The following is a 19,653-nucleotide window of genomic DNA, read 5'->3' on the forward strand; positions in this document are numbered from 1 at the left end:
GGCTCATATAGTACTTAATAAACATTGAATTTTCACTTTTAGTCCAATGATATTCTATTACCTCACAATGCTATTAATTTCTTATTGTAGGGGATTTTCCCCCCATGCCACTTCTCTAGATAGGGGATTTCATCAGTGGAGGGAACTTTGGGTGGAGATGTTCCTATACATAAATGCAAGTCAGTAACTTTTTGGGAACTCCAGATTCTCAGAGAATTACCTAGGGGTACTGAGAAATTAAATGACTACTATAATAAAGCTAGCATGTGTCAGAGGCAGTACTTGAACCCAGGACTTTCTGACTTTAAGACTGAATTTTTATCCAATAAATTATGCTATTTCCCTGTAAGCTGAATAGTTAGGACAAAACAAATACTTTCCCAGATACATTTTAAAAGTTTTCCAGTTATCCCTGAGGCACCTATTGCAACTAAAATATGTAATTGATAAGTCTGAAAGTTTACAAAATAGGGCAGATTTGCCAGGGTTAGCTGTGATGTGCCTGAAGGCAGACTGATTGAGGAAGATAATTCTATAAATCCATCTCTGTTATTTTCATTCCATGAAAAGTAGGAATCTGGCAGCCACTATTTTCTGTGTAGTATTTGGTATTCATCTTTGGACTTGGACTTTATCCCATCAGCATATTAAGGACTTGCGTGTAGGCCCACAGGGTTTGTAATAAAAGGACCTAGATACATACTAACAATGGGAAATGACTTATTTTGGTTAGGTTATTTTTCTGTCAGGACAACAGATTTATTCTTAATAACCTATTTTTAATGGTTTTGGAATTATTCTCATTTATATATTTTGAAACAGATGCATTTTTTTTTAAACAAGGCTTATGATTGTACTGGTATAATAGGGTCCTGCTGGGAAACTTCTATTGATTCAGCCTGGCCCCTTCTGTCAAACTTAGAGTCTTAGAGAGTTGCCTGGGAAATTGAGGCTAAATGAGTAGCTACTATGTATCACCACTACTATCAGAAGTGGAACCTGAACTTCAAGTTTTCTCGAGGCAGTTGTTTCTACCTGGTATATCATGTTTCCTCTTGAAACAATATATTGAATAACATTTAACCTTTTATTGGTTTTGTGTCATCATTAGGGTTTCATTGATTATACAGTAATGTGCTGGGATAGTGTATTACAGTAGAAGGAGTTCCAGACTTACAATCAAAGGACCTGGATTGATATCTTGTCCTACTTGATTCTTACTTAAGTGACTTTGGACAGGTCAGTCCACATATGTAAAATGAGGTTGTTAGGTTAGACGACATCTAATGTCTCATTCCACTTTAAATCTGGATTTTATGATCTAAGGTATGTTGAAATTACAAATATCATGCAAGGGAAAAAAGCCTTTTGGGTCTTGGATCTCTTTGCAGAGCTATTTTTCTCTACTAAGACATACCTGATGAAGAGTATACCGTTGTCACTGTGTTTACATCTGCTTCTATTACAGATTTGCAATTAGCCTCTGCCAGAACACCTTTCACAGTGACAGGTGCAATGCTGGGGTGGCGCAGGGCTGCCTTCAGTGGTGCTATGTGGTTATACTGGACTGATGATAGGCATCCAACAAATCCAATGGTGTTCGCTTTGGAGACTTCAGCATCTAGTCCCAGGCTATCTGCAACATGAAGCACAATCAGAAAGTTGTCTTCTTTCCCCGTCTTCTGTGTCTTTGGGCAAAATGCTGAATTACAAAATCACTTTAGTTTATCCAGGGGAGAAGAGTGCACATTTCACTTATTGATGGAAACACACTTCCATATTCCTCCTCATGAATCAACGCTCCTTGTCTAAAATTGCCTGGTGCTTCTCTGCTTTACGGGATAAATGTTTCAAACTCCTGTCACTTTAGTCAAGGTATATATATTTTTTCCTAGCGTAAGATTTCACCATTAGTATAACTATATCCTAACTCTAGATTTCTGTATAGCTTATTGTATTTTTTCTTAGCTATGATCTCTGGAAGTCATATGCAAAATTTTGCCGTACACATCATAGTACTTCAACAAGTCATTATCCATTTGAAAAACAGAACAGGAGAGATACACTTTCAGGCAGCCTATAGAGCGATTTTCCCTCAAAGCTCTTTAATGACTTTCCTTATTCTTAACCTTCTTTATATACTGCATCCCAGTAGTTTGTTTTTTCCCCCTATTTCTCTCTCTCTTTCTGAGGAAGTGAATGATAATGAGCTAATGACCTTCCAATTCTTGTTGACAGAATCTTAGAATATCTTTGGATGCTTGGTGATATTGGAACAAGGTTAAATTCACTGAAGATTTTCATCAGGCCCATTGTCCCATTGCTCATAGGATTACAGAGTAAGAGCCTCTTTCAGGAGCTCATTCATTTTAATTAAGGACAACCAGTTAATTAGGTTGTTTAAAATAATTGCATAAGAGGTCCCTGTATTGAGGCAGCTGGTGGAGAAGTGGATAAAGCTCCATGTCTGGAGTTAGGAAGATCTGAGTTCAAATCTGGACTAGGATACATACTACCTGTATGACCTTGGGCAAGTGTCTTCAATGGTTCCTTCTACCATAAAATAAGGATAATAATATTATCTATCTCACAGTGTTGTTGTGAAGACCGCATGAGATAATATATATTTTTAAATCATTTAGCACAATGCCTGGCACACTATTGGCTCTAAACAAATGCTTATTCCCTTCTCTTTTCCTTCCTTTCTTTCTGCCTTACCTTCTCCTATTTAATTAAATCATAGGTCAAGTCTAGATAGCCCCTTTATGAGGCACACTTAACTTCTTCTAGTCACATCAAGAATAATTGAAATTTTGAGTAGGAAGAAGGGAATAAAGAAAAAGACATAAAAACTCTCTACAGATCACCTTTCTTCCTTCTGACTTCATCTCCTGATGCAAACTTAACTAGCATCTGTATTTTAACCTCCTGTCTGGACAGTAAAGAAGCTGATCTGAGATCTCATAGAATCCTACCTAGAGTGAATTCTTAAAATAAAATGCTACACTGAGGTATCAATTCATTGTGAAAGTAAATTAGGTGGCAATGGGAATCAACAACATTCACAACATCAATTTTTACAAAAATACATCTCTTTCAAAACCAAGGGCTTTGCAATTGGTCCCCTTAGCCCAGTAGTGAGTTCCTCTCTAAAACTACATTTTGAGGAAGGGACTAGACCAGCCATCCTTTTTACTCTACAAAGTCCTCTACCAAGACATAGCAGTCTTCTCCCTTTACCCCTGTGTCTACCTTCCACCATTGGTGAGTTCCTATTGGATCTGGCATTTTGAGGAAAAGCCCCAAACAGAATATAAACTCCTTAAAGTGGCATATAGAATACAATTAGCAAGTGCTTGTGGAATTATCTTGGGGCATATACACTACTATCACTTATGAACAGATCATACTTTTCTTTCTTTTTCTAAGCCCAAAGAACTGTATCTCTTAAGAAAAGTAGAACAGATAGTTTTTATTAGAATTCAAGATAATACACATTTTTAATATATCCATTAATTTATTCAACCAAGATTTATTAAGTACATATTAATTGCCAGGCACTATCCTAGGCAATGGGAATCACAAGCCATAAACCAAATCATGACTATTCAAAAGCAGCTTATATTCTCTTAGGATTTAAAAAAAGTACTTAAAATTAAATATAAAGTAAATATAAAGTGATTTCTGAGGGAAGGTCATTAGCAACTGGTAGATATAAGGATAGGTTTCCTTCAGGAAAGGGCACTTTAGTTGAGGTGGGAAGAAAAGTAGGGACTTTATGAGCTAGTGATGAAAAGAGATGTTTCAGAGTTGGGGTTGGGGGGCAACACCTTCTAAGGCACAGAGATGAGATGTGAGAGATGACTGACGGGATTCCCCGTGTGTTAAACACTAAACAGCTTTTCCCAAAAAAGAGTGTATATATGAAGGGAAATTCAATAATCCAAAAAAGGTTCACTGGGTTTAATAAATTTGTATTTTGTTTTAGTCTGCAGAAAAGGTAGGACTATTGTTCATTGCTTTTTAACTGGGTAGTCCCATATAGCATGCTATATTTCAGAGTTTTATTGTCATTGTTTTTAGATATTAAAGAACAAAGCACTAAGGAGTTTGTATTTGATTATTTGTTTGTTGGATGAATGGGATGAATTTTTTAATTTTGGGATTTGAGAATTGCTTCAAAACACAAGAGCTTATTCCTAGAAAAAAAATTATTTGGAAAAAAAAATCTATGTTGATTCTTGGATCTTTAGAGGGCATCACTATTGTAATTGTCACAAAGCCAAGTTTCACAAACAAGAATAGGCACAAAAATAAATTGGGGAAGTGGCAAAAAATGGCATTTTACTTTTCAAGAGAGAGACATTTTGAATAGAGTCTTATGTCCAGGGAAGCACGTTTATCCTAGATGTTTAATGATGATTGAAATCTCCAGGAGTTATTGAAAAGATACTAAGAAAACAAGAGAATCCCTGAGTTGAGAAAATGCTCCCAGTGTGAGACTAAGGTGTAATGAATTCTTAGATGAGCACATTCTTAGATGGCAGAAGGACAAGCCCATCTGAGATTTCTATGGTTTTGATTTTTCTAATATTGAAAGGAAAGCCAAGGCAGTGGGAAAACTGATGACCAAAAGAAAATACTACTGGAAGAGAATAACATGTATCTTTCAAAAAAAAAAACCTCTAACTTTTCTTACAGCCACTAGTCCACAGTACCTATACTGTCTGAACTGAAGGTGACTCTAGCACCATCTAATCCAATGTGTACCTGAATGAGAATAATCCACTTTACAATATGTCTAAGAAATGACCATCCAGTTTTTGCTTACAAACGATCAATTAAGGAGAATTCACTACCAGAGTTTTAGTTTTTCTTTTTCTTTTTATTCAAATTTTATATCTGGAGCAATCTGGACTCAATCAATAACCCCTCACCATTTAGGTACAGACAGTATTTTGATTCACCTTAGAAACTCAATAAATATCTATTTAACTATTACTGTAGTCTTTATTTTTGTATCTAACAATTTAACAATGTGATCTGACTCCTGTTTTGAATCATTGTTAATATATTAAAGGCCTCTGTTTGAAGCCTGTGACCATTTGAAAACATTATTTTGTCCAAATCCAAGATCATCATGTATTTTTCTTTGAACCTTTAAAATGCAAGTACATTACTAGGTTAATCATTTTATAAAACAGAACCTTCATAATGTCATTCCACTGCTCAAGAGTCAATTGTCCAAGCAATTTAAAGTAAAAAATAGTGAGCTATATATGTTTATCACAGGGGCGAACTTGCATTGCCTATTAGACAACTCAAGCTGAATTTTCCATAGACATTTTAAACTCAACATGTTCAAAACTAAACTAATTATAGTTCTTCATAAATCTTCCCCTCTTCCTAACTCTCTTATGTTTTTTGGGGATAATACTATCCTCCCTGTCAACCAGGTTCAAAACCTCTCTTACCCCTCCCCACATCTGCCACATATCAAATCAATTGTCAAGGCCTTTTATTTTTACTTTGGTATAAATTTTTGTGTATAATCTTTCTCATTTCTTAAACTGTATCACTCCAGTTTAGTATCTCTTTATCTAACACCTTTATTATCACAACATTGTGCTACTTAGTTTCTCTGCCTCAAGTATCCACTCATTCCAGTCTGTCCTAACCTGAGTTGTCAAGATTATTTTTCCTTAAACAAAAGGCTGACCCTGTCATCCCTCTCCATGTTCAATAAAAACCAATAGTCTCTTATTACCTCCAAGATCAAATATAAAATCTTATCTTTAATTTTAACTTTATAAACGGTTCCTTCTTGCCTTCCTGTTTTTTTATACCTTGTTCCATCTACATATACACAGGTCTATTTTCTGCTTCTCATACACACAAAACTTTATCTTCCAACACAGTGTTTTCATAGGCTGTTCCTATGTCTGGGATTGCCTCCTTCTTCATCTCTTTTTTCTAACTGCTTTGGTTTCTTCAAAGTCTCAACCAAAGTATCACCTTCCATAAGAAATCTCTCTATGTCCTTCTTAATGCTAAAGCCTTCCCTGTATTGATCATCTCCAATAATTGTATTTGTTTGTTCATTTGTTTTCCTGGTTAAGATATGATTATGTTCTGTAATCTAAGACATACTACTTAACCTAATCTGATTATTTGAAAATAGTTACTTAATAGCAATGGGAAAAGATTAAAAAAACTATAATTATTCAGAAAAAAATAGATTCTGATCATGTAGTCATAAAATATTAGACCATTAGACTTTGAAGAAATTTTGAGACCATTTTGACTAAGGTTAGCTGGAAAGGACCTCAGAATTCATCAAGTCTGTCCCCTTTTCCCCATTTTACAGATGAGAATAGAGAACCAAAGAGAAGTTATGTGACCAGAAAGAATTATAAAAATATTAAGTAAGATGGGAAATCTGTAGCTCAGAAAAGTAAAGTCATTTGGCCAAGGTCAAACAGCAGTAAACGCCAGTCATAATTAGAATATGGGATTCCCTACTGAAACCAAATGCAGTTCAGTAAGGGAAAATAGAACCTTAACTTGGTTGTTTCTGTCTTGAAATTCAGAAGTGTCAACCATCTTACAAAGTCTTTTGCAATGATTCCTGCATCTAGGTCTATGCAAATAGGCCTGGATTAAGTGACAATTAGGTACAAAAGAGGAACAGTGACATTAGCAACATGGCCTAACACCATCACACAGTGAAGAGACATTTGGAGTCAGAGCACATGAGTAAGACACTGAGGGCTGATTCTTATGACCAATGTAATTTTGGTTAAATGATTTAATCTTTCTGAACTTCAGTTTCCTCTTCTAAAAAGCAGGGATATAGATGGTATAAAGATAACTTTGCAATCAGTTCAAATCTATAATCCTATGATATTATGAGAATGAATGACTTATGGGAGAAACATTGAAAAATACAACCATTTGTTAGCAATCAACTCAAAGAAAAGGTGCAATTATGATTATATTTTATGTCCTGGTGAATTTCTGTTAGAATAATCACTTTAAACTTTTGGCCATTTTTAAAAATTGTGTGTTTTCTTGGTTTTTAGAATTTCACATACCTAGTTAACATCCAAATAATTAACATTTTAGAAAGCTTTAAGTTGTATGGGAGGCAGAGCCTAGATAGCAGAGAGAAACCAGAAATTTTCCTGAGCTCTCCCCAGTATACCTCAGAAACAACATTAAATCAAGCCTCTAAGCAAATTTTGGAGTGGTAGAACATACAAAAAGATGGGGTGAAAAAAAAATCAGCTTATGATAACTTAGAAGAATTTCCAGAAAGTTCTGTCTTACTTGTGTAAAAGGGGAGAAGAACCCAGTGCAGTGTCCAGGAAAGCCAGCAGGAGGTTCTTAACCATAGCACAGATTAGCAACTGAGGCTGCTTGGTCCCAGCTCAGCAGGCCATTGGCATAGTAAGTCAGCTGTAAGGTCTCCAACTCCAGCTTACAAGGCAAACTGCCAGACTTGGGAACCAGACAACAACAAGCATAATTGGCCGTAACAACCCCTGCAAGCACCTGAGGTCCCGTGCATAAAACCAGTGACCAGGCCTCTGATCTCCAGCAAAAGAAGCTTGGGACAGTGTCCCCATGGCCCAGGAACAGGGCTCAACTTTAAAAGTCATGAAATAGACAAAAAACCAGGAAGAAACAAAATAGAGCCTTGACCATAGAAAGCTGCCATGGTGACAGGGAAGATCAAAACACAAACTCAAGAGAAAACAACATTGTCAAAATGCCTCAGTGTGAAACTTCAAAGTGGAATATAATTTGGTCTCAAGCCCAAAAGACCTTTTGGAAGAGCTCAAATAAGATTTTAAAAAGTCAAATAAGAGAGAAAGAAGGAAAATTTGGGGCAGGGAAAAAATGAGACGTTTGCAAGAAAGAGTCAACAGCTTAGAAAAGGAAGGACAGAAATTGACTAAAGAAAACAATTCCTTAAAAATACAATTGGCCAAATGGGTAAAAAAATCCACTAAGGAAAACAACTTTAAAGGCAGAATTGGCCAAATGGAAAAGAAGGCATAAAAGCTAACTGAAGAAAACAATTCCTTAAAAATTAGAACTGGGCAAGTAAAAGTTAATGACTCTATGAGACATCAAGAATGAGTCAAACAAAATCAAAACAATGAAAAATGGGAGAAAACATAAAATACCTCATTGGAAAAACAAATGACCTGAAAAATAGATACAGGAGAGATAACTTAAGAATTATTGGATGACCTAAAAGAGATGATAAAAAAAATGCTAGACAGCATCTTTCAAGAAATTATCAAGGAAAACTGTCCTGATAGCCTAGAACCAAAGGGTAAAATAGCCATTGAAAGAATCCACCAAGCACCTCCTGAAACAAACCTCAAAATGAAAACTCCAAGGAATACTGTAGCCAAATTACAGAATGATCAGTTCAAGGAGAAAATACTACAGGCAGCCAGAAGGAAACAATCCAAATATCAAGGAGCCACAGTTAGGATTACACAAGACTTAGCAGCTTCTACATTCAAGGACTGGAAAGCATGGATTAAAATATTCTGGAAGGTAAAGGATCTTGGATTACAACAAAGAATCAACTACCCAGCAAAATTGAGCATAATCTTTCAGGGAAAAAGATGAACACAAAATGAAACAGGGAACTTTCAAATTTTCCTAATGAGAAGACCAGAGCTGAACAGAACAATTGATCTTCAGATACAAGGTTCAAGAGAAGCACAAAAAGGTAAACAGAACAGAAAACAAACAAACATGTCATTCAATAAGGTTAAATTGTTTACATCCCTACATGGAAAGATTATACTTGTAACTCTTGAGGACTGTCTTTTTATTAGGGCAATTAGAAGTGACATACATAGACAGAGGTGTGGGTATAAGTTGACTTTGATATGATATTAAAATATTAAGGGGTTAAAAAAAGTTTTACTGAGAGAAGAGGAAAAGGGGCAGAATAAGGGAAATTATATCACATGAAGAGGTGCAAAGACCTATTACAGTAGATGGAAAGAAGGGGGGGTGAACACTATCTGAACCTTACTCTCATTGGGTTTGGCTCAGAGAGGGAATAACATACACACTCAGTTGGATATAGAAATTTAGCTTACACTATAGGGAAGTAGGAGGGAAAGGAGGGGAAAAAAAGGAAAATGAAAGTGATAGACAGGAAGTCAGAAGGCAGGGAAAAGTAGGAGGGGAAAGAGGAAAGAAAAGGGGGGGGTAACCAAATGGAGGGGAGATTGAGGGAGGTGGTAGCCAGAAGCAAAACTCTGATGCAGAGGGACAGGGTGAAAAGGAGAGAAAAGTATAAACAGGGGGGAAAAAAGGATGGGGGGAAATATACAGTTAGCAATCATAACTATGAATGTGAATGGGATGAACTCTCCCATGAAATGGAAGTGGATAGCAGAGTGGATTAAAGACTAGAATACTACAGTTTGTTGTTTGTAAGAAACACATTTGAAGCAGAGAGATCCACACCATGCCAGATCTAAAACTATATTATAAAATGGAAATCATAAAAATTATTTGGTACTGGCTAAGAAATAGAGTGGTGGATCAGTGGAATAGGTCGAGTACTCAAGACACAGTAGTCAATGACTATAGTAATCTACTGCTTGATAAACCCAAAGAATCCAGCTTCTGGGATAAGAACTCACTATTTAACAAAAACTGCTAGGAAAACTGGAAAAGAGTATGGCAGAAACTAGGCAAAGACCAACACCTTACACCATACACCAAGATAAAATCAAGATAAGTGCATGATTTAGACATAAAGGCTGATACTCTAAGCAAACTAGGGAATTGTCTACCTATCAGATTTGTGGATAACAGAAGAATTTATGATGTAATGAGAGATAGAGAACATTATGAAATGCAAAATGAATAATTTTGATTACATTAAATTGAAAAGTTTTTGCACAAAGCCAATACAACCAAGAGTACAACAAAAACAGAAAGTTGGGAAACAATTTTTACAGCTAATGTTTCTGATAAAGGCCTCATTTCTAAATATATAGAGAATTAAGTCAAAGTCATACCACAAATGATAAACGATCAAAGGACAGGAACAGGCAGTTTTCAGATAAAGAAATTAAAGCTATCTACAAACATATTTTAAAAAATGCTGTAAATCACAATTGATTAGAGAAATGCAAATTAAAACAACTCTGAAGTACTACCTTATAACTATCTGATTAGCTAACATGACAAAAAAAGAAAAGAAATGAAAACAATTGGAGAAGATGTGGGAAAATTGGAACATTTATGCATTGTTGCTAGAGTTGTGAACTGATGCAACTGTTCTGGAGAGCAATTTGGAACTAGGCTCAAATAGCCATAAAACTATGCATACCCTTTGATCCAGCAATAACACTACTAGGTCTGTCTCCCAAAGAGATGATCACAAAGGGAAAAGGATCCATATATACAAAAATATTAATAGCAGCTCATTTTGTGGTGGCAAAGAAGAGGAAATTGAGGAGATACTCATCAATTGGGGAATGGCTAAACAAATTGTATATGAATGTATGCATGTAATGCAATATTATTGTGCTATAAGAAATGATAATCAGGTAGATTTTAGAAAAACCTGGAAAGAATTATATTAATTGATGCTGAGTGAAGTGTGCAGTATGAGGAGAATATTGTACACAGTAACAGCAACGTTGTGTAATGTCCAACTTGGATAGACTTAGTTCTTCAATGATTCAAGATGATTCCAAAAAATTCGTGATGGAAAATGCTATCCACATCCAGAGAAAGAACTATGGAGCCTGAAAGCATACCAAAGCATACTATGTTCATTTTTTGTGTGTGTTTTTTTCTTTGTTCTGATTTTCCCCTTTTGTTCCTAGTCTTCTTTCACATCATGACTAATGTTGAAATATGTTTAATATTATTGTACATGTATAAGCCATATGAGATTGCTTGTTGTCTTGAGCAGAGGGTAAAGGAGGGACGGAGAAAATATTTGGAAATCCAAATCTTATAAAAGTGGATGTTGGGGCAGCTAGGTAGCGCAGTGGATAGAGTACCGGCCCTGAAGTCAGGAGGACCTGAGTTCAAATCTGGCCTCAGACCAAACAGTTGACACTAGCTGTGTGACCCTGGGCAAGTTACTTAAATCCAATTGCCTAAAAACAAACAAACAAACAAAAAGTGAATGTCGAAAGCTATCTTTACACGTAATTTGAAAAAATAAAATACTGTTAAGTGGGAAAAAATGTTTTACTTTGTCTGGTCACATTGCTACAGCCAGTTGAATGTAAGCTCCCAAAGTATAAAATTATTTTATATTTTATCTTTGTGTCCAGGGCCTAGAACAATATCATGTACAAAACAGGTATTAAATAAATGATTATTACATTGAAATGAATTTTTCAAGGATCTACAAAAGAGGACAAACTATTTATTATGTCTTCTTCATCATGTATCCTCTTGTTATTTCAATATATATTCTGTAAATGCCATGGTAGCCAACAGGTACAGCTAGTGTGGCTTTTTTGTTTGCGGCGAAATATATTCAGAAGAGACTGAAGGAGATGTTGGCTATCTTTTTATCTGATGCTACACTTATTTTCTTGAAGTACTGCTTAAGAATTAGTATCTTTTTTAATTACACAGGCATTGAACTATAATCTATCTTTATGTGATGTATATATGAGCCAAGAAAGGGAAAACATAGTACTTCCTGCCTAAGATGCCTTTGGGGTCAATTCTAAAGAGAAAAAATATCTGGCAAGACTTTTATCTCACAAATTAAGCTTATATTTCTGGTAGCCTGTTTTTTTGGCAGGGAAAGTTTGCTTCTAGTACAAAATATGTATTAGTCATATGTTTAAATATTTTAACTATCATGAAAAGCAATAGAGGACTGGTGAAGTTTGCTTCTACCTAAGGATGTAAATTTGGAGAAAGGCATGACTAAAAAAAAGCATTAAACAATAATGAGCTGAGTCGGAGTTAATGGTTTTAGCTTCTAATCATTCCATAACTCCTTATGAGACCCGCAATAGGTCATGACTTGTCTAAGCCACAAATTTTTGCCTATATAGTATTGGGTTTGGAATGGATCAACACTTTCCAAACTGTTCCATGAGATCCTGGCATATTACCTGATTAAAAAAAGAGAAGCTCATCAAGGGCATATCTACATCCTCTAAGACATCTGGAAGAAACATCCTCCCTACTTTTGACTCAGCAGGATGTTTGTTTCAGGTGATACCACAGGTCTCTTTCCCATCCCCAGCTTCAACCATAACCTCCACCCTAGGTCCAAAGGGATTGTCATTGTTGAAGAAAGGCAAATCCCGTAACAAGATATATTCCTCTCCTTTTCTTCCCCATCAATGTTCTCACACAGAGTCTTAAAAAATTCTCCTGGATCCCCTTCACATATGATTCCACTCCTCCCCTACAATAGAAAACAAAACAAACAAACAAACAATAAAGAAAAAAAAACATGCCATCTATAGACAGAGGAATCGATTTCAAATCCTGCCTCTCACACTTACTACCTACTTAAGTGCCTTTGGCAAGTCAACTTTCCTGGGCCTTAGTTTAGGATAGAGGGTTGTACTAGAAGAAGTCTGAGGTCCTTGTGAAGTCTCCTTCTATGATCTCATGGTCCCCCTCTCAAATACAAGAAAGATGTTGAGGAATGGAGGGAGTATTTCCTTGTAGAAGGAAGGAAAGAATAAAAGAAGGAAAGAAGGAAGGAAGGAAGGAAGGAAGGAAGGAAGGAAGGAAGGAAGGAAGGAGGGAGGGAGGAAGGAAGGAAGGAAAGAAACATTTATTAAGTATCTCATATATCAGTCACTGGGGTAAGCACTGTACAAATAAAATTTCATTTTATTATCACAACAATACTAGGAGGAAGGTGTTATTATTATCCCCACTTTACTTTTCAGGAAATTGAGGCAAACCTTTATTAAGTGATTTGTACAGTATCATATGCTAGTAAGTATCTGAGGCCATATTTAAATTCAGATCTTCCTGACTCTAGACCCAGCATTCTATTCACTCTGCCAACTACCTGCCCCAAATTTGTTGTTTGTCAAAGATCTGTTTTCTTTTTATGTCATAATTGGTCCTATAAAATAAAACTAGACCTTCAATCTCCATTCACTGTGGTCTTGAAAAGACAGTTTCATATTTTTGAGTTGTGTCAATACGTCAACCTCAAAAGTGTCCTATGGTCAAATTAGAGAAACAGTGGATGAATAGTTCTCTAATATGCTTTTAGATGGACACTTTATTCTACCTTCTAAACAGTATTATGCCTATATTCCCCAAAAGTTTCTTTTCCTCCAAATTCCATGGAAGTTGTTTACATTAAATTTGGAATGGGGAAATAGCCATAATTCAATAGAGCACTCCAACAGACATTCTCACTATTTCAAAATCCAACTATCCCCACTTAAAGTAAATCATTACAAAATAAATGGAAACAATGCTGAAATTATTTTTATTCTGTGCAACCTTATTGTCCATGTGACAATAGCTTTTACTAGTAGAGACTGGGGGAGGGGATGTGGGGAGAAGAAAGGTCCAGAGAGTGAAGCTTGGAACAAAGATGCATACTTTTCACATAGGTAACATAAACCTCTCAAATAATGCATTCAACCCATGTGTGTTGCTTTAAATAGTACAATTCAAACCCATAGTGAGTGCTTAATAAATAAATGTTCTTTTTCTGACTATTTTTAGTGAAAAGAGGCTAATGTATGAGAGATAGATAATGCAATGTATATGTGTGTTTCTTTTTATTCTGAGTTCTCAATCTCTATAGCACTCATTTCTGTTTCCTTCAAATTAACCTTCTGCATGTATTTGCAAATAGTATTTCTTCAAAGTAGAGCTACAATATTACATGAAAGAAGCAACTTCTCTGATGCCAAGAAAATTTTAACCACAAAATATGGAGCACTTCACACAGTGACAAGCACCTGACAGGAGGAAGGTGACTCAGTCAATGTGGGCTAATTTTACCTATGAGGTTTTTAACTTTCTTTTAAAAAGTCTTAAAAAGTTCAACTAGCTACTAAAAACAGACATCTAGTTAGGCTGAAATGTGACATTTGTTATATGTCAAAAGCCATTCATGACATCTGAATCCTGAGGTGTTACAACATTAGCATTCCAGCCTTACTCTATTGGGATGAACAATAAATAAAATGCTGTGCAAACAAAAATGATGACACACATTCAGGAAATATGGGCACCAAGCTGAAACAACATATGTTTCTTTTCAGGGTGGAGAGGGATAGTCAGGAAAGGAAGCAATAGTGTAAAAAAACCAACCTGTTCCAAGGGTCACCCAAATGCTACCACTGTACCTGATAGAGAAACAGCTTCCAGTACCCTTGTTAATGGCACCCAAGAAAACAAAGCACTTTGTGTGTGTGTGGTGTGTATGTGTGGGTGCATGCAAAAAGAGGCTCATTTATAATTAACAGGAGTACCTAGCATATTTTGATAATTGTATACTGATCAAAGTGCTTTTCCCCTTACATAATCTCATTTGTTAGACCTGAGATTATTTTTTAACTAAAACTGTGAACTCATTGTTGGCACTTTCCAATCAGGAACCCCTCTACCAAATTAGACTGCTATTTTCTGTGGCACATATAGATTTAGAGAAATGTCTGGGGTCTTGAGAATTTGTAAAATGCCTAGAATCCCACAGCCAGTATCTCTCAGAGATAGTACTTACTCCTATGTCCTCCTGAATCCAAAGACAGCTCACTATCAACAGCCTACTAGCAGAGTGATCTTGATCACAGTATTTAATCTCTCTCAGCCTCAGTTTCCTCTTCTATAAAATAAGGATAATAAGAGCACCCAAATCACAGAGTTGCTGTACAAATCAAATGAGATATGTGCAACACTTTGCAAACCTTTTAAGTGTGTAAGTGTATAGACACATACAAACATGACACCTTATTTACTGCATGATACTACATAAATATGTATACATCATACACACACACATATGTATGTTTGTATTCACTACTGTTATTACACTATATTAGGATTATCATTCCCTAACCCTAACCCTAATTGCACTCCATTTGCAGAAGATGAGCCACCGACAACTGAAAAGGTTTATCAAAGATTGCATACTTAGCCATTGCCAGAGATAGAAATAGATTTCAAGTCTCTTCATTACCAGTCCTGGCCCTCTCCCAATATTCTGTGCTAACCAGTAATATTAGCATTATTAAATCCCATTAGAGGATGATATGTCAGCAATCAAGTCTTCTCTGAGAGACCAATCTTGGCATGAAGTGATGCTGTTTCTTCTTTGCATGAGAATTCTGATTTCTGTCCTGTTTCACATCATTTCAGTGACATATTAAAAACACACTGAATTACCAAGTCAGTGAATCATGACTTTTAGAGTTGGAATATCCTTTAGAGATCATCTAGTCTAACCTCCTCATTTTACAAGTGAGGAAACTTTTCCTCCCAATCCCCTATCTTTAATTTTAATACTTAATTATTTTAGGGGGCAGAGACAAGATGGCAGAGTGAAAGCAGCGACTTGCTTGAGCTCTCCACCAAACCCCTCCAAATACTCATAAAAAATGGCTCTAAACAAATTCTGAAGCAGCAGAACTCACAAAAACACAGAGTGAAACAAATTTCCAGCCCAAGACAACCTGGATGATTGATCAGAAAGGTGTATCGCGCCGGGCTGGGAGCACAGCGCAGCGTGGGCGCGCAGGCTGCAGCAAATCTGGAGCAGGCCTCAGAGGACTGAATCACCCGCAGCTGTGGAGGTTTCCAGACCCTTCAATCCATGAATGCCAAAGACAATTTAGAAGGTCAGTAGGAAAAGTCTGCTTCTATCAGTGGTCAGAGAGGAAGGCGGGGTTTCAACTCCATTCCCCAAAAGCATGGCCCTGGGGGGTGGGGGGCAGCTGCTTCCCGAGCTTCCAGTGTATAGACTGAGGGGGAATCCAGTGGCTGATCAGAGAGGGACTGCAGGGATCTGTTTGCCAGTGCTGAGGCAGGAATCTCTTGCTTTGCCCGTGTGCGGATCTGGGTCACAGTTCTGGGCGGCAATGCTGGGGTGAGGAGGAGAGCTGCCGTGGTGGAGCTTGTAGTGGCTGTGGAGAAGAACCCCTCCTCACAATTACAGGACAGAAAGGAATACTTGTGCTCGCAGGCCAGGAAAGGAGTAAACACCTTGCCCCTTATCATACCACCTTGGAAGAACTGAAAATTTACAGGTCCCTACAAGTATCTCTGAAAACAGCTACACAAAACCCCTGAAGCTTGGGACAGTACACTCTCCACATTGGAAGCAGACTCTTACCTTAACAAAGAGTTTCAAACTCAAGTAATTGGCTGGGATCATGAGCAAGCAGCACAAAAAGAGTCAAACTATATTATCTTACTTTGTTGAAAAAGAAGATCAAAATATACAACCAGAAGAAGAAAACAAAGTCAAAGCTCCTACATCCAAAGCCTCCAAGAAAAATATGAATCACTCCCAGGCCTTGGAAGAGCTCAAAAGGGATTTTGAGAAGCAAGTAAGGGAAGTAGAGGAAAAACTGGGAAGAGAAATGAGAGTGATGCAAGAAAATTTTGGACCACTTAGCGTATCTTATCTGGGTGGAGTTGTTACTTCACCCAACTAGAAAACCTTACAAAGTATTTAATCTAAGGTGAATTTTGGTCCATTGTGTTCCACCGAGACAGATTTGGGCAAAGGGTGTAGATCCTTTGTCTAGATTGCCCAAGGCTGGAGGTGATTTGGAAGTAAATGGCATGATCAAAGTTATATCACCCAGCCCCTCATTAGAATAGTTCTATCTCTCATTGTAATATTCATTCTTTCTCATTGCTTGTTAACCAATCAGAGTTGATTGCTACCCTTAGGAACACCCACTCTTCCAGGGACATGAAAGTTTTGTGCTGGTTCTACAAGGGGTGTTTGGCATGAAAGAGTGTTACTGACCCCTCTTATTAATTATATGCTAGCATAATTAATATAATTATTAGTTACTCGGAAATTATGTCTCTTAAACTTTTTATATGTTGCAGTTTTGCAACCAGATGAAGAGATCAGAGTTCTGTACTCCATATTCTTAATGAAAAACTTCCCTATATCTTGGGCCCAGATGGAGAATTTCTCTATAAGGGGATGCTCTTTCTTAGGACCCTGTGATCTGACTCTCCCTTTTACCAATAATTAGGTTTTCTCTGGGTACGTTTTGTCTATTTTTAAATGTCTGAGCTGCAGCTTTCTAATTTTCACTCTCAGCATCAATGATTAGTAGGATTAAGGTCTATTGGCAAAATCCTTTCAAGCCAGGCTAATTGGGGTATATTGGGGCATGCACAAGTTGTGGGAAGCCTCTGCTGAAAAAGGCTTTGAGATAACTTCTGTTTTTAAACTGAGGTTTTGGGATGATCTGAAAGAAATGTGTGGTGAGCTGCCTGAGAAATTCAGGGTTTATTTTGAGATCATGGCCTGGGTATCTCACTCCTACTATAATAAGTAGGTATGGCCCAAAATTTCTTTCAGGTAAGGTTTCAGTAAGGAAAACTGAGGCAAGCTGTGAGGGTTATCAACTCTTGTAAAAGCTAAGAGATGGAGGAGGAGCCAAGATGGCAGAGTGAAAGCAGTGACTTGCTTGAGCTCTCCCCCAAACCCCTCCAAATACCTATGAAAAATGACTCTAAACAAATTTTAAAGCAGCAGAACCCACAAAAAGACAGAGTGAAGTAAATTTCCAGCCCAAGACAACCTGGATGGTTGACTAGAAAGGTATATCGCACTAGGCGGGTAGAAGAGCGCAGTGTGGGATGGGCGCACTGGCCACAGTGAACCTGGAGCAGGCCTCAGAGGACTGAATCTGGGCAGCTGCAGTGGCTTCAAAACCTCTGAACCCACAAAAACCAAAGACAACTTAGAAGGTCAGTGGGAAAAATTTGTTTCTGCGATAAGAGAGGAGCTAGGTCAGAGTCAGCTCCAGAGTACAGAGCACAGAGCTCGGGCGCCTGGGTGGTGGCTGCATTCTGAGATTCTATCCCACAGACTGAGGGGGAATCAAGTGGCTGATCAGAGGGGGATTTCAGGGATCTATTTCCCAGTGCTGAGGCAGGAATCTCTTTCTTTGTCGCACTTCGTTCTGGGTCACAGTTCTGGGAGGCGGTCCTGGGGTGAGGAGGAGTGCTGGCCTGGTGGAGCTTGTAGTGGCAGTGCAGAGAAAACCTTCACAGGTCCAGGACAGAAAGGAATGCTTGTGGTCATTAATAGACCTGAGCACAGGCCAGGAAAGGAGTAAATGCCTTGCCCCTCTCATCATACCACCTTGCAAGAACTGAAAATTTGCAGGTCCCTATAAGTATCTCTGAAAACAGCTGTATAAACCTCCAAAGCTTAGGACAGTACATTTTCCACATTGGAAGCAGACTCTTACCTTAACAAAGAGTTTCAAACTCAAGTAATTGGCGGGATCATGAGCAAGCAGCGCAAAAAGAGTCAAACTATATTATCTAACTTTGTTGACAAAGAAGATCAAAACATACAACCAGAAGAAGACAACAAAGTCAAAGCTCCTACATCCAAAGCCTCCAAGAAAAATATGAATCACTCCCAGGCCTTGGAAGAGCTCAAAAGGGATTTTGAGAAGCAAGTAAGGGAAGTAGAGGAAAAACTGGGAAGAGAAATGAGAGTGATGCAAGAAAATCATGAAAAACAAGTCAACAGCTTGCTAAAGGAGACCCAAAAAAATACTGAAGAAAATAACACCTTAAAATATAGCCTAACCCAAATGGCAAAAAAGGTCCAAAAAGCCAATGAGGAGAAAATGCCCTAAAAAGAAAAATTGGCCAAATGGAAAAGGAAGTCCAAAAGATTACTGAAGAAAATACTTCCTTAAAAATTAGAATAGAGCAATTGGAAGCTAGTGACTTTATGAGAAATCAAGACACTGTAAAACAAATCCAAAAGAATGAAAAATTAGAAAACAATGTGAAATATCTCATTGGAAAAACAACTGACCTGGAAAATAGATCCAGGAGAGAGAATTTAAAATTATTGGACCATCTGAAAGCCATGATCAAAAAAAGAGCCTAGACATCACCTTTCAAGAAATTATCAAGGAAAACTGCCCTGATATTAGAACCAGAGGGCAAAATAGAAATTGAAAGAATCCATCTCTATACTCCTGAAAGAGATCCCCAAAGGAAAACTCCTAGGAATACTGTAGCCAAATTCCAGAGTTCCCAGGTCAAGGAGAAAATATTACAAGCTGCCAGAAAGAAACAATTCAAGTACTGTGGAAACACAATCAGGATAACACAAGATTTAGCAGCTTCTACATTAAAGGACCGCAGGGCATGGAATATAATATTCCAGAGGGCAAAGGAGATAGGATTACAACCAAGAATCACCTACCCAGCAAAACTGAGTATAATCCTTCAGGGGAAAAAATGGTCATTCAGTGAAATAGAGGACTTTCAAGCATTCCTGATGAAAAGACCAGAGCTGAACAGAAAATTTGACTTTCAAATACAGGACTCCAGTGGAACATGAAGAGGTAAACAGGAAAGAGAAATCATAAGAGACTTATTAAGATTGAACTGTTTACATTCCTGCATGGAAAGATG

General features: G+C 37.3%; 1 protein-coding gene across 3 annotated transcripts in view; it reads right to left on the minus strand.

Moving 5' to 3' along the window:
* The window catches only part of CNTNAP5 (contactin associated protein family member 5), a 915,392-nt gene that overhangs the window by 34,024 nt on the left and 861,715 nt on the right, over positions 1-19,653 (minus strand). For all 3 annotated transcript variants that reach the window (XM_020963128.2, XM_020963129.1, XM_078146792.1), the window contains one exon: positions 1,418-1,636. In XM_020963128.2, coding sequence (XP_020818787.1) covers positions 1,418-1,636 — 219 coding nt within the window. The remainder of the gene's footprint in view (positions 1-1,417; positions 1,637-19,653) is intronic.

This window comes from Phascolarctos cinereus, unplaced genomic scaffold (genome assembly GCF_003287225.1).
Source record: "Phascolarctos cinereus isolate Bilbo 61053 unplaced genomic scaffold, phaCin_HiC Scaffold_726;HRSCAF=1367, whole genome shotgun sequence".
In the NCBI taxonomy this organism is placed as follows: domain Eukaryota; kingdom Metazoa; phylum Chordata; class Mammalia; order Diprotodontia; family Phascolarctidae; genus Phascolarctos; species Phascolarctos cinereus.